The sequence below is a fragment of the Lycium barbarum genome, chromosome 12, assembly GCF_019175385.1.
Source record: "Lycium barbarum isolate Lr01 chromosome 12, ASM1917538v2, whole genome shotgun sequence".
Classification (NCBI taxonomy): domain Eukaryota; kingdom Viridiplantae; phylum Streptophyta; class Magnoliopsida; order Solanales; family Solanaceae; genus Lycium; species Lycium barbarum.
The window spans coordinates 69,638,454-69,655,325 of record NC_083348.1 but is presented as its reverse complement, the minus strand read 5'-3'; the positions used below and the strand labels follow the sequence as shown (position 1 = coordinate 69,655,325).

At 33.4% G+C, this 16,872-nt stretch overlaps 1 protein-coding gene and 1 pseudogene across 1 annotated transcript; one reads left to right on the top strand and one right to left on the bottom strand.

Moving 5' to 3' along the window:
* Positions 1-2,090: 2,090 nt before the first annotated feature.
* On the bottom strand, positions 2,091-8,301 carry LOC132622405 (apyrase-like; annotated as a pseudogene).
* A 1,717-nt stretch (positions 8,302-10,018) lies between these two features.
* On the top strand, positions 10,019-16,872 carry LOC132624394 (probable pectinesterase/pectinesterase inhibitor 46). The gene is made up of 4 exons (XM_060339180.1): positions 10,019-10,090; positions 13,712-13,762; positions 14,480-15,575; positions 16,193-16,872. Exons 1-4 carry the CDS (start codon positions 10,019-10,021, stop codon positions 16,870-16,872), a joined length of 1,899 nt encoding a protein of 632 aa, XP_060195163.1.

Genomic DNA, 16,872 nt, shown 5'->3' with positions numbered 1-16,872 from the left:
TAAGAACTAGAAAAGTATGCCGGAGGAGGCAGAAGTTTACTTTACAAAAGAACAAAGTATGCTGTTAGAGGCAACTTTTATTTTCATGAGCAAAACAAAAATTTACGCAAGTGTTAAGAACTAGAAAAGTATGCCGGAGGAGGCAGAAGTTTACTTTACAAAAGAACAAAGTATGTTGTTAGAGGCAACTTTCATTTTCATAAGCAAAATAAAAAAGTACACAAGTGTTAAGAATTAGACAAGTCTGCCGGAGGGGGCAGAAGTTCACGTTACAAAAGAACAAAGTATGCTATTAGTGGCAAACTTTTATTTTCATGAGCAAAACAAAAATTTACGCAAGTGTTAAGAACTAGAAAAGTATGCCCGAGGAGACAGAAGTTCACTTTACAAAAGAATAAAGTATGCTATTAGAGGCAACTTTCATTTTCATAAGCAAAACAAAAACATTATTAACAAAACAACACCAAAAACACATAAGATTGCATAAAAACCAAAATTATTAACAAGACAACACCAAAAAACCAAGCACATATAAATTAACTTAATTCATGAAGTTATGCCGGAACAAGCATAACTTTATGCCGGAACCGGCATAACTTCAGTTTACAAAATTACAAAGTATGCCGTGAGAGGCAAACTTTCATTTTTCATAACCAAAACAAAACATTATTAACAAATCACCAAAAACACATAAGATTGCATAAAAACCAAAATTATTAACAAGACAACACCAAAAAATCAAGCACACATAAATTAACTTAATTCATGAAGTTATGTCGGAACAAGCATAACTTTTTGCCGGAACCGGCATAACTTCAGTTTAAAAAACCAAGAACTCTGCCGGACCCGACGTATGTTGCCTCAGACAAACACATTTTTCACAAAAAACAGATTATTAAATAAAAACAGCAGCAACAACAACATAAAACAGCTGTTCACAGGCAAAACTTCAACGATTCAACAAAGAGAAAACCAAAACGCATATCAAAATCAACTAAAACATATTACGACATTCATAATACGACATTCAAAAAACCAAAATATATACATGGGGAATGAAACTAAAGTTCAGAAAATCATACAGACACTATAACAAAACACTATAATTTTAAATAAAAAAGGATCAATTAAATATAAAAAATTATGAAGACAAGGATATCAATTCAACAAATAACAATTTAACATAAAAAAAAATATTGAAACGAGCAAAAGATCCAAATTCGTACTTAAGTTTTAGAACAGATGAGACAAACACAAAACAGATGAGGAAAGAAGAAGCAAAAAAAGAAAAGAAAAGGGCAAATGACGAAATAAAAAGGATTTTAATGGGGTAAGGGTAATTTTGTCAAAAAACTTTCATTAAACAGGCGGCAAGGGCAAAATTTAAAGAAGACATAAATGAGGGGCAAAATATAAAGACCAGCCCAAAAGAAGAGCACTCCGCGCAGCGCGGATTGTTCGTCATTTGGGGTGGTATTTAATTTTTGTCCTTCAAATTGGTGGTCTTTAAGTTTTTCGCTTCGCCTAATACCTCGAGGTTGTGGATTCGAACCTCAGCTTAATTAAAAATAAAAAATAAAAAATCGCAAAGCAGAATTCTGCAAATTCTACCTTTAAGGCCCAAATTCTACCCATGTGCAAATTCTATCTTTAAAGCCTAAATTTGCAGCGAAATTCTGCCTGAAGGGCAAAAATTAAAGACCTTTGAAAACTTGATCAAGCATGAATTACTACTCCGGTATTGACAAATGTGCTTTAGAAATAGATTAGTCAAACACAAACTACAACTCTCTAATTGTACATTTTTTTAAAATACTTCTCATAAATTTAAAAGCACTTCTCAAAATTTAGAAGTTTGGCCAAAAGAGACTACACTCTCACCATGCACCCCTCAAAAAAGAATGGACATATTGTAAAAAATGAGTTGATTCCTTGAACGGCCACTCAAAGAAATTACCTACTAAAGTCATTTATACGTGCCATGATATAATGGAGAAATAAGAAAGAAAAACTAGCAAAAAAAGGCCATTTAATTTCTAACTAAATGAGGAGAATAAATAGAAACAGCTGCTCCTAGTACATGAACCATATAGGTGAAAGTAGTCTTATTAGTTGAAGCATTCTCCCAGGCTGACATACATGGCATAATTAATTAATTTGAACACATGAGAACAATAAAGCAATTGAAATTCCCTAAAATTACCAGGAAAATTAAAGAAAAAGAAACATTAATAACATATCCCAACATATGTAATTGTTCTTATGTTGAGGAAGAGACAGCATCAATAGCAGAGCCCAATGGCCATGCAGCTTCAACAAGGTGATTTTTGTAATTAACTTGATGCACCACTGTGATCTTTCTGTAAGGATCAATGCCTGTTCATTAACAAAAAAAGGACAGAAAAATGAAATTAATGTGTGATATTAAAATCATAAATTTCAGCTAGAAATAGAAGTATAATAATATTGGTTAAACAAAGAAATAAGGACTTACCAAATCCATCTACAAGCAATGCGTATTCATACATTAAATCCATGCAGATAAAGGGTATGTCTTTATCTACAGTGTTAGGGAATACTGATTTCATATTGTCCTTCTTAGTCTTGCAAGCAAGCTTTGCTGCTTTGTAGTATTGTATTGGCTGAGATATACCAGAGGGCTCTTTCGGATCAACTATACCTACCTATACAAATGAAACATATCAAAAGTCAAAAAAATTCATAGATATATCACTACCAGAAACAGAGGTTTTCCACCGATATTTAGTGGGAATTTGTGTTATAAAACATGATCTTCCCATATCAATCCCATCGAACAAGCTCACTAGAAAAATTACATGGTGGAAAAAAGTTTCTCATTGAACGCTGGGAAACTTCATAATTTTCCGTGTAAAAACACTAATATATAAGTTTTTTTCCCACCAGCATTCAGTGGGAATAGCAACCGCACATTTTTCAGTGGGAAAATAGTAATTTTTTAATAGTGTATAGGGCTATGTAATGAACCAAAATAATAATACCTACAATTTATCAATTTATATTAAACTTTAGAAATCACAAAAACATATAGTAAATGAGTGAGCTCCTTCAACTTGGAGCGAGGCAGCTTAAATTAGTTAATCTACTAAATTCTATGCTGACAAATTAGTAATAATGATAATATTATTTCCCTTTTTGTACTTAATGAATTACCTCAGAAGCAAAATCATAGAAAAATGAAGAGATATGGAGATTATTGGTTCCAGCCCCAGCACCACCATTCCAAACCCCAGCAAACGAACAATTGTTGTGGTTGCATGCTGCAGCAATTTTCTAATTATTGCTTTGCATCTCCTAACACTTGGACCATGTTTTTGTGCTGCAGCTTTATAAGCTACTCCATTATATGTGTAGTACCCTTCAAGTAAAAAAAGAACAATTTAAATGTTAAGAAAGACACTTACAAATGTAGTGCAACGATATAGGATTATAAAAATCAATTTGGGTAGAAGACAAAATTTCTAAGTATTTAAATTTGTTAAGGGATAATAGCACTTTCTGTCCCTCAATTATCGGAAAGCTCTGGTTTTAAAATCTCTGTGATATTTGATAAAGGGTGTTTAGAGCCTGTTTGGATGGGCTTATGCCTATAAGCTGTTTGCAGCTTATAAGCTAAAAAAAATAAGTTGGGGTAGTCTAACTTATTTTTTTTGGCTTATAAGCTGCTTTAGATAAGCTAAGTCAAATGGGCCCAATTATCTTTTTGAGCTTATTTTAAGCACAAAATGACTTTAAGCTGGCTAGCCAAACACTCAAAAAAACTGAAAACAGCTTATAAGCTAACTTATAAGCCAATCCAAACGGGCTCTTAATGTTCAATTAATTGAAACGTGTGCTTATAGTCCTTTATTTTTGAAATATGTTATAATATTTGGACTATTTTTAGAGCTATATTATTGTCAAATATTTAGTAACTGTACAAGTTTAACATAACACATGAGTAATTAAGTTGTAGAACAATGGGTAACCATGATAAATTTGTGAGTATACACAAGCAAAAGGATAAAATATGTACGTTTCAATTAATTGAAGGTTAAATATGCTTAGTCAAATATCATATGGACAAAATTCAAAATTTATTAATATATGAGGGACCAAAAATGCTTTTAACCCTTTGTTAATACCGTTTAATTATTTGTTCAAGGAAAATTACCATCGTGCCCTTCCACGATGCATGGACTGGCCAGTCGAATTTTTAGAAGCCTTCAAAATCTCTGCTCGAGCCGCTAATAGTCCATAATTTAGGAAACTGTAATACATAACGAAGAGAAAATAAAGTTGTTAACTATGCTTTGAGGAAAAAAAAAACCTATTAATTGGAAAGCAATGTATTATAAAACATAAATTATAACAAATGAAACCTGTGAACATAGAGGTAATAATTTGTTCCAAGAAGTGATTTTTGTTGGACATAAGGCTCTCCATTAGGTAACTTAGGAGCATTTAGCACTTTGTTTTGAGACAGCATATGCAATTTGGACTGATCCACCTCCAAGATCAATTGTAGCAATGGTGCCAGAGTATTTTTTGCCCAAATTTCCGTACAAATAGTTCAAAGCAACCTGCATTTTTATAAGGAGAAAACAAGTTATTTTAACTTTTACAGTTGGTGAAATATTTATATGACTTTTGAACAGCTCTTTTCCTCCGAATTATAACACCCTACATGATTTCTTTTTAATTTACATTTTTGTGTGAAGAGAACGAGAGTTTTTTTTTTATCTGTTTTGCGGGTAAGCTACAATGTTTTTAGTGGATTAATTTCAAGTATGACCACTAAATTTGATTTAACGCCATAATACTAGAATTATTTAATTATTTTCTATCACAAAGAACTTTTAATGATGGACTCACCCAAAAATAAGAAGCTTCTTGAGTCCTTTCAAGAACCGAGACCCATTCAGCCTTGTAACTCAAGAGTAGTTTCATTCTTCAGCAAATCTCTCACCTTAATTAACCAAGGAATGATAAGAAAAACAATAATTAAACTAGTTAATTTGTACTATGTAGTATTATCAAAGCAAAGGGAGGAAAGATCTATAAGGAAGACTGATTGACTCGCTTTTGAGAACTAAGATCAATTTTCAGATTAATGAAGATAAAGTAAGGATAAAAAATGTACTGCTTGCAGAATCTTTTCGGATGAATCACCCTTTAACAGCCTCAGCCATGCAGTTGCCTGTATTTATTAAGATTAACCCAAATATAATGTTAATTTGACTGAAAATAGTGATAAATAATGGAGTGGTAGTAGTACTAATTTTTTCCACAACATTATTAAGATTGACATAATAGTTAACTGACCCCAATTTTAACAGGGGTTTGAGACTGTTAAATTCTTAGGAACAACAGCTTCAGCTTTCTGAAGAAGGGGCTTTAGAGAATTTGCAGCAGCCTTTGGATCATCTGCATATGAACTCAGTCCTGGTTTTATCTGCAAAGGCAAAAATAGAAAATTAAGGGAAATTTAAAAAACAGAAAAGGTTTTAACTCTCTTTAGAAATTGAGTTTAATTAGTATAAAAATCACACAACCTCACTACAACCAGATATAGATGTTTTACCCTCACTTATAATTAGATCCTTAGTAGTATTAACTAATGTGTGAACCACCTAATTGACCAAAAAATTTAAATATTTAGATATGGAATATTTTTATGCATTTTATTTAATTATTTTAGTTGGTATGATGTAGACCATTTTTGGTTCTTACAAACACTGGAAAAGTTGATGTGCAGCATTGAGACTTTGAAGCAAAAAAGCTAATGGCATGTCAAAATTCATGAACCACATCATCTTAAACTTTTGAAGGAGAATATTTTATTTTAGCTCTTCCCTTTACATTTTCTGGAATAAATGTAGAAAAAAGTTATATTGAAGAGTTCGCGCTCTATGCATTGCTAGTATATATAACAATTTTTATAATAACTGGTTGAGTTAGCACATGCTGGTGGTGAAACTAGTAGGAGGGAAGTGGTTCAATTGAATTCCCTTAGTTCAAAAAATATGTTGTGTAAATAGGTAAAAATAAAGTTTTTTCAGCTATATATAAATCGGAAAACGGTCAAATATACCCCTGTACTATCAGAAAAGGGTTAAATATACCCTTTGTTATATTTTGGGTCCAAATATACTCTTCCCGTTATACTTTGAGCCTAAATATACCCCTTTGTTATGCTTTGGATCTAAATATACCCTTCCTCCGTTAAAATTGTCCAAGGTGGACATGAGATCTGACATGACACTGACAACTCGGTGAGATGGACACCACATGGCATATATGTCACCTCACCGCCCAACTCATTTACCCCACTCTTCCTTTTCTTTTTCCACTACTATCATCTCCTCCCCCTCTACAACTTTTCCCACCATTAGCATCGCCACACTTGCTGATAACCATAGATCACCTCCCCCTATACCAAAATCTTCACTTGATTAGATGGCCATGTCCATCATTTCATGTGATAAACATAATCATTGCTGCAACAAATTTAAAGTTGTTGATTTTAATTGATGAGATCTAGTGGGGGCTACCACACCTATAATTCTTTTTTCAAATTTCTAATCCTGATAGCTCTATCAGTGACTTCTAAAGAACAAGTAATTGTAAAATCCAGCTAGATATATGTACATTTCACTGTTTTGCCTTCGTATTAGGCTGTCATAAATAATCTTAGATTGATATCGAAGTAAAACTTTTTTTTTTTTAAATGTCATGTAAGATCTAGGCATGACATTAATTTATTAGGAAAAGAGGACCCTTGTTTTCCTATTGATAAAGGCAGAAGATTGTGTGTTATATGTCCATTACTCTGTCATACATAGTACTGGTTATGACAATTCAAACATATTATTATCTTGGTTGTTGGATAAAGGAGATGGTGGTGTGGTGGTGCTAATGGTGGGAAAGGCTATAGAGGGGGAGGAGATGGTAATGGTGAAAGAAGAAGGGGAAAAGAGGGGTAAATGCGTTGGGCGGTGAGGTGGCATGCTATGTGGTGTCCACCTCACCGAGTTATTAGTGTCATGTCAGATCTCATGTCCACTTTGGACAATTTTAACTGAGGAAGAGTATATTTGGATCCAAAGTATAACATATGGGTATATTTGGACTCAAAGTATAACGGAAAGGGTATATTTGGACTCAAAGTATAATTAAGGGTATATTTAACCCTTTTTAATAGTACAGGGGTGTATATGCCCCATTTTCGTATATAAATTGTTGAATCCTCTTGACATAAGGAAAAGTTCTAGTGAAGTAATAAATTAGGGATTCAAAAATTGCTTTAAGTCACAAGTTCATATCACAACCAGTGGCGGAATCACATGCATCCAAGGGGTGTCAACCGACACTCCTTCGCCGAAAAATTACACTATGTAAATACGTAAAAAATAATTATGTATATATACGATGTGTTGAACCCCCTTAATTTCGTCATATATTTACTTTTTTTTATATTTTGACATCCCTCTGTAAAAATCCTAGTTCCGGCACTGATCACAACAATAATTTTCTAATATTTTCTTGAATCCAATTACATAAATTCCGACGCCGTCACTAACTCATATACAACCAAAATTAACTCGTCATATAATGAGTCTCATATGTTAGCCTGAAAAATAGAGTGCTAGTAATCTACTATAACCCACTAAATTGCAGTAAAAATTCTTTAATCACCTTTAAGCTTTTGTTGTATTGTAAGATAAGAGTTAAAAAAACCTAGTCCATGGATATTAATTAAGTCTAGATTTGATTACCGCCAAGAAGAGCTCAAGATCATTGCCGATGTTTATGAGGTCCATTTTCGTGTTAAAACGGAAAACATGAACTCTGCTACCAGTGCTTCCAGCGTCAAATATGACTGCATATTTCTCTGAATAATTATCATCATATTCATGCCTCGAAAATGAGCCCAATGGCAACCCCACAAGTGTCAAGAAGATGCAGATTAACAAGTTAATATTGTGTCTGTTACTTTGCTTCTGCATTTTCTCTCCCGTTTGCATTTAAAGCTCTCTGCAGCAAAAGAGATTGAAGTAAGTTAACTTAAATGATTCATTAAAAAGCAAACTTGCAAAAGCAATTAATGATGACTTAACAAAAACAATAAAACGAGTAATGCATGAGGACACTACTAGCTAGCACGAGAAGAAGGTACAGAGAGAAATGGTAACTTTACCTGCTTTGGTTCTAAAGTTATCAACTGATTAGAGCTAGTATGCAGGTTTATCTTTTATACAAGAGGTATTGATTTTGCTTTTTGATCTTTCCACACTTTTTTTTTTTGTAGGGTACACTTGCAAAAATGACAAATAGTCACATTATTCACCTGCGCTTAACTTATTTGAAAATTTAAACGAGGAGCCTTCAAACGGACCCATAAAGGCCATCTTTGGTCCATGAATTAAGGCTGAGTTCTCTTAACCCCTGTTTGGATGGTGGTTTCCCGTGGTTCATTAATGTATGGTTTTGTATGAAATTATGTTTGTTTTCATTGTTCTTAAAATTATGTGGTATGGTGTTGTAAACCCGTGATTCATCCCATGGTTATATAACCATGAAAAGTCCCAATTTTTGTAATCACGGATTTGGTGGTTTTTCCGTGGTTACGTATTTCATTTCTCATTATACCCCACCCTCCACCATCCACCCCAACCCACCCCCACCCTATCACTCACGCCCACCCCACCACTACCCCACCCTCCACCATCCATCCCACCCACCCCAACCCCTGCCCTACCACCCACGTCACACCACCCACGCCTCTACCACCCACTACCCCTCACCACCACCCACCCCCACAACCACTCACCCCCACCCTACCACCCACTACCCCCATCCTCATCCCATAACCATCCACTTCACACCACCTACTACCCCTTACCACCACCCAACCCCACAACCACTCACCCCCACCCTACCAGCCACTACCCCCACCCTCATCCCACAACCACCCACCTCACACCTCACACCCCTTTACCACCCCCACTCACTACCTACTTATTTTTTAAAGTTTCTATTTTATTCTTTACCTGAGTTTTATTAATATATATAAACTAATTTCTAATTAAGAGTTAAGGGTATTTTAGTAAACTTACAAGTTATTATACAGTACTATACAGTCAAACCAAACAATACAAATATTATTAAACCACAACAAACGATACATTCTATCCAAACATTGTGTTCATTAATACAGTACAATACAATATAACACCATATTGTACCATACCATACTGTACATTAATGAACCACGGAAAATAACCATCCAAACAGAGGGATATCTAAACTGGCCAAAAGCCACACTTTTGAGAAAAGTTATTTTCAGTACGTGAAAGAAGCCAAAATTATTTCCTTACAGTACCTTTCTTTTCTCTTCACATGTTTTAGTTTTTGGCAAAGTAGGGTCCTTATTCCCTTGGCCAAATTAGGTTTAGCTATTGTAGCTCAAATATATTGGCAGCATATAGCCAAATCCCCTAACACCACGGTTTAAAAACACTTAATTAGATGAGTTACATCATCGATTAATCTCAACACACAATACGGAATTAGATCCACGCATCAACATACCACATAAATCCGCAATTGAAAACCTAATTTCAAGTTCAATTTCGTCAATAATAGTGGGTTATAAACCTTGTTCCCAAAATTGATTTTAGGTAGCAGCTATGGAGTAGACTCTGGAATTTCGTTCACCATTTTATCACCAGTACAGGACACCCATTAAGCACCAAGTGTATATATCATGTATACAAGATATATACGATATACACGGATATACGGGAAATAGAGTTTTTTATGGATATGTACAAAATATACATGAGACATATACACAGATATACTATAGTATTCTTGAGAATTTTGTAAAGATTTATTATTTTAACCCGCGCTAACAATGTTGAACATATCATCTTGTGTGCGAAAAATAGCTACAGACCAATACGAAACATACAAATGTAATGTGAAGTGTAAAACAATGTTCAAGGGTAAGTGGCATGGGGAAAATATCACAAAAATTAAAGAACAAGAACTTCGAAAGAAGTGTCAGGTCTATCGCGTCAAGTCTTGGTGAAAAATTATACGGTGTATGTAGGTTAAAAATTATCTAAAATGAATATATTTTATAATTTAAACACCCTTGACCAAATTGAGAGGCCCAGCCCAGCATCAAAGGGTGTTCAAAGGATCTTAAAGGTTGCATCTTCGGTTGTTCAGTGTTTTACCCAGTAGGTTCGCATCTCCTTGAGCAATAACTAATAAACAATATAACAAAGTAACTAATAAAATCTTATTTTTTAAACAAACCATATCAAACCTCCTTAACATTTGTTCTTAATTAAAACAGGGATAAAATCTAGAAGTGATATTATAAATATATTTCAAGAGATAAAACCTCGTTAACTTTTCATTTGTAAAATTGTAATATTTTTTGGTTAAGTTCTTACTTCAGTTTTAATTTATTACAAACATCCGTTAAATATGGCGTAGTCTGAAAATTTCTTGTGCACCCACTCAATTTTCACTGCACGTATTCATCGATTTTTTTTGTTTTTTACATACTTCCTCAAAGATTGAATCCCTTGTTGAAATTTCTGGCTGCGCCACTGAATTCTCCCCCAAGGTGGCCAAGAAGTTGTTTGATGGAAACTGTATTTCTTATGGTGAATTGACCTCTGAATTCACTGTCCTCTAGACATTAGTAAGTATAGCATCAATTATACAGACATTTGTGCCTATTGGATTTAGTTTCTATTCAAAACTTAGCTTTTCTATTAGCTTTGGATACCACTTTGGTGAAGAATTTTATAGTATAGCCAATCTTGTGATACTCAGAAATAGATCTTACTCGTGTATTATTTGATGATGATGACAATTGTAGACAAAAGGGGCTGTTCCACTTGTTTAGACAGATACTGATAAACTTGATTTCCACATTTTAATTCTTGACAAATTACTTCACTAAATATGATATTACCAAATCAGTTGATACATATTTGATAAGGTTGAATAATAGGTAGCCCGAAGTCAATTTTCATTTAGACTTCTAAACAAAGTCTTTTATGTAGTTAATAATAGAGTATATTATCTGGTACTACTTTGACACTTTCTCAAACTCGACAAGTCGTATTTGTTCGTTTTGTTAACACTAACTAGCACTAATTGTTGTTATTGTTTTTTTTTTTTTTTCTAAAATTGCTAAACTAATTTATTGGTCAAAGTCAAATGTTCTAAAATCTTTATTAAATATGCGTCACTTTCGGGTATATATGTTGGTATAATTCTGTCTTTTACGATTTCAATGGTTTGGGTTTCGCCAATAAAAATGATGCTATGTCATTACAGTTGAGTTTTTCAATTGTAAATCTAAAACGGTTGACTTCATCTTATGTTAGAAAAAACTTCTACTAATTTTAAAATTTTGAACTCATCAAATTATTGAAATTATGAAGTTCAATGAGATGTTTTATCTATCAAATTAACTGTGCGACCTTTAATTTTTATGTTTTCTTCCACTAGCTCTATTATGAGTTATCTTATTAACTATTAATTAATACTCCCTTTTACTTTGTATTCAACTATCCATACTATACAATGTAATGACGATGTACTTAATATTCAATATCTAAAGCTTTAAATTTTAAGCAAATTAACAAGACTCTGATTGGATTCCTAAGATCTGGTAATTACCTGATTCTATTTAAGTGAACAGTCACAGACAAATTGCTATGGGGATTGGGGAGTAGAAGTTGCCTTGAAATTACTCTACATATAACTTAATTAATTAACGTGCATATTCTCAAGATCAATATCTTAACTCAATTAGTTTTTCTTTGTTTACCCATTAAATCTGGTCTTCTTTTTTTGTTTTTTCTGCTTTTGATAATACTTCGTTTGGGCAAGTATATAGTGAGTCCCTTTCCAAATATTCGTACGCGGTTGTAACTTGTAAGCATGCATCATCAATCGACCAGAAGGAAAAAAAAAAAAAAAAAATATTCCTATTTGACTCTCAAAATTTGGAACTTTTCAAGATGACCAATTTGTGCTAGTTATCGACGATTAATTTAAAAACTAACTGAAAGTGTAGAATGTTAATTCCATGATGCAACTAGATTGTTGGGACAACTTATTAGTTTAGTAACATTCTTTGGACTTATTAGTGCTGTTTCATTTGTTTAGACAGACACTAATCTTTGGATTAAAACAAATTTTGTCGAGAATTATTCCTCAGTGATGAATCTTCATAGTTGGATCCATGCATTATCTTTGGAAAGGTTTAATAATTTTATACATCTATAGCTAAGTTTACATTCATTACCACAAATTAAAAAAATAGTGCGGGTGAGGTATTGTGCAGCTACTTGATTAAAATTGTTAGATATACACCATGGCTACAGCTATAGTTCCAATCGTGAAATCATTTATTCTCTGAATTGAGAAACTTTTTATGATTGAAATTGTTAGATATACATACGAAGAAATTTTCGATGATGATAAATAGACAATAAACAAATTAAAACGAAATATATTATAGGAGACACAAAAGGAGTAATAATAAGTGCAAAAATATCGAGACAATAACCTCGCAGAATTTAATTTTAAAAAGGTTCACACAAGTGGTAGGTAGAATTTGATTCTCACAAATTCTTTCCATCAACTCTTTATCTGTAAAAGTATATATATCTGTAAAAGTATATATAGCTGATATTGTTAAGGAATGACATATTCTACAGTTAAGCCTCTTATAACAACATCGTTGGTTCTGAGATTTTTTTTGTTGTTATAGCGAGTGGTTTCTATACACTTATAATAGCATTTGACATTTAAATTATATCTGATTGTGTAGTTAAGCAAAAAAGATGTCAAATACTAGGTTTAATAACACTTAAAGATGAAAAATCCTTTAATGATGGAAATATAAATTCATATACCGTAATATTCATTCTTTGTCATAAATAGTATTCTATTACAGTATCATAATATTTGATCAAAATCTCTAGACCTATTATTGATAATCTTAGAAATTATATTTCTATACATAAAGATGGTTAATTACTATATTACAAAAAAAAAAAAAAAAAAAGATACTAGTTGTTATATAAGGGTAATTTTACAGAGAGCGTACTATTATAAAAATAGTTATTGTTATAGGTAAGTTGTTATATATATAGAATTAAAATATAACATAAAAATAGATTCCAAAAAAAAAACTTGACTATTGTAATGAGGTGTGTTTTTCATTAAGATGTTATAAAAAAAAATCGACTGTAATTTAAGGGAGTTCATACTCTTTTTTATCTAAGGACAGGAAAAGCGAAAAATGGAAGACCTATATTTCCTTTTTAGAAAAGGGAATTTTTTTTAATGATAAATGTGTTTTCACATCTTTTATGAAAAGGGACAGAACTCAAACATAGCAACAAAATCAGGTCAAAATCTAACAAAATTCTCACTATTCATTCTTTCCTCTCTCTTTTTCTTCTTTTTGTAGGCCAAAAAAAAATATATATATATATATATAATGAATCAAAAGAATCCTCGTGGATTTGGTCATATTTTGAGATGTAGTTGAAATAGTATCTGTTGCTAATATGGCAACCACAACACGGTATAGAAAATGCAACTATGTTTTCCTACAGTTTTCTAGCTTCTATTTGTTTAATAACAGGATCTTCTCCCTTGCACAATATTGTACTTTTATACTTTAGAGCTGGTTCGGGTTAGTCGATTAAAAATAATTGATAAGCATCAAGAGCGGAAATTAATTTTGATCGATAACCAATTACGTGTTTAAATAGATCTTAGAAGTATTTAAATTGATAATAAGTCGTCGTTTGGTAAAAATGTGTTGATAGATACTTTTTCTATTAAAATAGCTGAAATATCCTTAAAGTTATTTTTTAAAAAGAATATAAATTTTGAAAGTATTTTTATATAATAATAAAAAGGGACGCATGATGAAAATAGAATATAGAGATGAAAAGTTAAGTAGAGTACTATTTTAGGAAAAGTATTTTGGAAATTTGTGAAAGATATTAGTGATATAAAAAATCATAAATTTTCTGATCAAATCGAAAGTGCTTATTATTATGGCTTACAAGTACTGGTCTTATAAACATTTTTGGTGTTACCAAACGTGTAAATAAGCCAAAAATATAAACTTACCTAGTTCCTTTCCCTTACATTTTCTTAAGCCAATTTAGTTAAACCACCCCCCACCCCCTACCCCCGAGCGAATAGTCTCCTTGCATATAGTCATATTATTAGTTTATTACCCCTTTAACATTAAATAGAACCGAACTGGTCCATAACTAAAAATAAAATAAGACATGACTAGCACCTTTGTTTTGATAGACTCTCCTCCATGTAACCCTAACTGTTATGCCTTGCACGTATAACTCTTGTATAAATCCTTCCATTTCCAATTCCCAACAAGGAAGAGCAAAAAAAAACAAGAGAAGGGAAAGAAAAAAGTACTCATCAAAAAATGGCCTTTCCTAATGAAAATGATCACGAAAGTGTAGCTGCTCGCAAAAAAACAGTCAAGAGGATCAGTATTATTGCTATTTCCTCCATAGTTTTTGTTGGTTGTACTGTGGCTGCTATAGTTGGAATAACACTTGGCAAAAACAATGGAAAAAACAATGGCAGTGAATCAAAGTCTTTTTCCACAGCCATCAAAGCTGTTTGTGACATAACATTGTACCCTCAATCATGTTACAACAGCCTTGGCCCTCTAGCCACATCAGACAACCTTAAACCTCAAGATATTTACAAATTATCCGTCCAAGTTGCTGTCAACGAGTTGTCTAGAGCATCGGATGAGTTCTTCAATTTACCAGAATTGAAGAACATTTCCGATCCTATGACTGTTAAGGCCTTACAAAGTTGTCATGATCTTCTCTCACTTGCACTAGATAGTCTGAATGAATCACTTTCGATCCCCAAAAAGTCGTTGTCTGACGCGTTTTCTGATCTCAAGACGAGTCTGAGTGCAGCTGGAACTTACCAGCAAACATGCATCGATGGTTTTGGAAATATAACTTATGCTTTTGCTAGTATTGCTTCACATAACCTTAAGAATTCAGCGGAGTATACTAGTAACAGCTTGGCTATCATTGATAATATCAATCAATCGATTCAGAATTCAATGGACTCGATTAATTCATTGGGTGGAATTGGAAGAAGGCGTCTTTTGACTAATCTTGATGGAGATTTTCCAAGCTGGATGGGTTCAAAAGTTAGGAAATTGCTTCAATCTTCAAAGGGGAATAATTTGAAGGTGGATGTTGTGGTAGCTAAAGATGGCACAGGGCATTTTAGGAGTATTGGTGAGGCTCTTGAGGTTGTGCCTGAGAAGAGTGAAAAGAGGATTGTGATATATGTGAAGAAGGGTGTTTATGTTGAGAATGTTAGGGTTGAGAAGAAGAAATGGAATGTGATGATGGTTGGTGATGGCATGGATGCTACCATTGTTTCTGGCTCTCTTAACTTTATAGATGGCACTCCCACTTTCCAAACTGCAACTTTTGGTAAGTCTAATTGGTTCAAATTTTGCATGAAGATATATAAGGTCATATAGTTCCAAAGATTTCTTAAATTTTAAGCGGCATGCATGTTGCTTTTTTCGATAGAGTTAACTTATATACATCAATACTGCCCGAGATATATTTTCTGAAGTTTTACCCTACAAAGGTTTTGAATCTTGTCAAGAGAAGTCCTCACTACCCGCCATCCCCTACTTTTTATCTGTTATTCATTTTCTATATATTTTGGTTTTTTTCCCTCTCCTCGTAGATCTCGGCTAAAATTCTAAAGTTAATCCTAAAGTAAATTTTGAATTACCTTCGACACTACCTCGAAATATCCTCTTATGTCAAAGGGATTCAAAAATACATATATATACAAAAAGAATTGTCTTTGCGTTGTTTGTGCACTACGATTCTACAATGAATGGGATTCAATTGGCTCCACCACTGAACTTTGAGATATATATCAATCTATATCTATAGTTGTTTTCGCGTTCACATATATTGTTTGATCCTGAATCAAGGTTAGATCTGCCACTGCCGGTTGGGTAAAAAGGGATTATATCCTTGAATTTGTGAAGCTAAGTTCTGATTCTTCTTCCATTTTTCTTCCTATGCAGCTGTGTTTGGCCAGGGATTTATCGCTCGTGATATGGGGTTCCGCAACACAGCAGGTGCAGCCAAGCATCAAGCAGTGGCTCTAATGTCAACTGCTGATCTCTCTGTCTTTTATCGCTGCAAATTCGACGCGTACCAAGACACACTCTACCCACACTCCAATCGCCAATTCTACAGAGAATGCGCTATCTATGGCACAGTAGACTTCATATTTGGAAACTCAGCAGTTGTTTTCCAGAACTGCCTCATACTTCCTAAGAAACCAATGCCTGGCCAGCAGATCACCATCACAGCTCAAGGCAAAATCGACCCTAATCAAAACACTGGCCTTGCTTTTCAGAATTGCACTGTTTGGCCCTCAGCTAACCTTACTGGAGTCAATACTTTCTTGGGTAGGCCATGGAAGAACTATTCCACAACCGTTTTTATGCATACAACAATGGCTAGCTTTATTGATCCTAAAGGATGGTTGCCTTGGGTGGGTAATACAGCACCAGATACTATTTTCTATGCTGAGTACAAAAACTTTGGCCCTGGGGCTGTGACTAAAAATAGAGTCACCTGGAAGGGATTGAAATTGAACATTACTAGTAAAGAAGCTAACAAGTTTTCTGTGAAGCAGTTCGTTCAGGGTGACAAATGGCTCCCATCAACTGGAGTCACCTTCAAGAAGGATATCTGA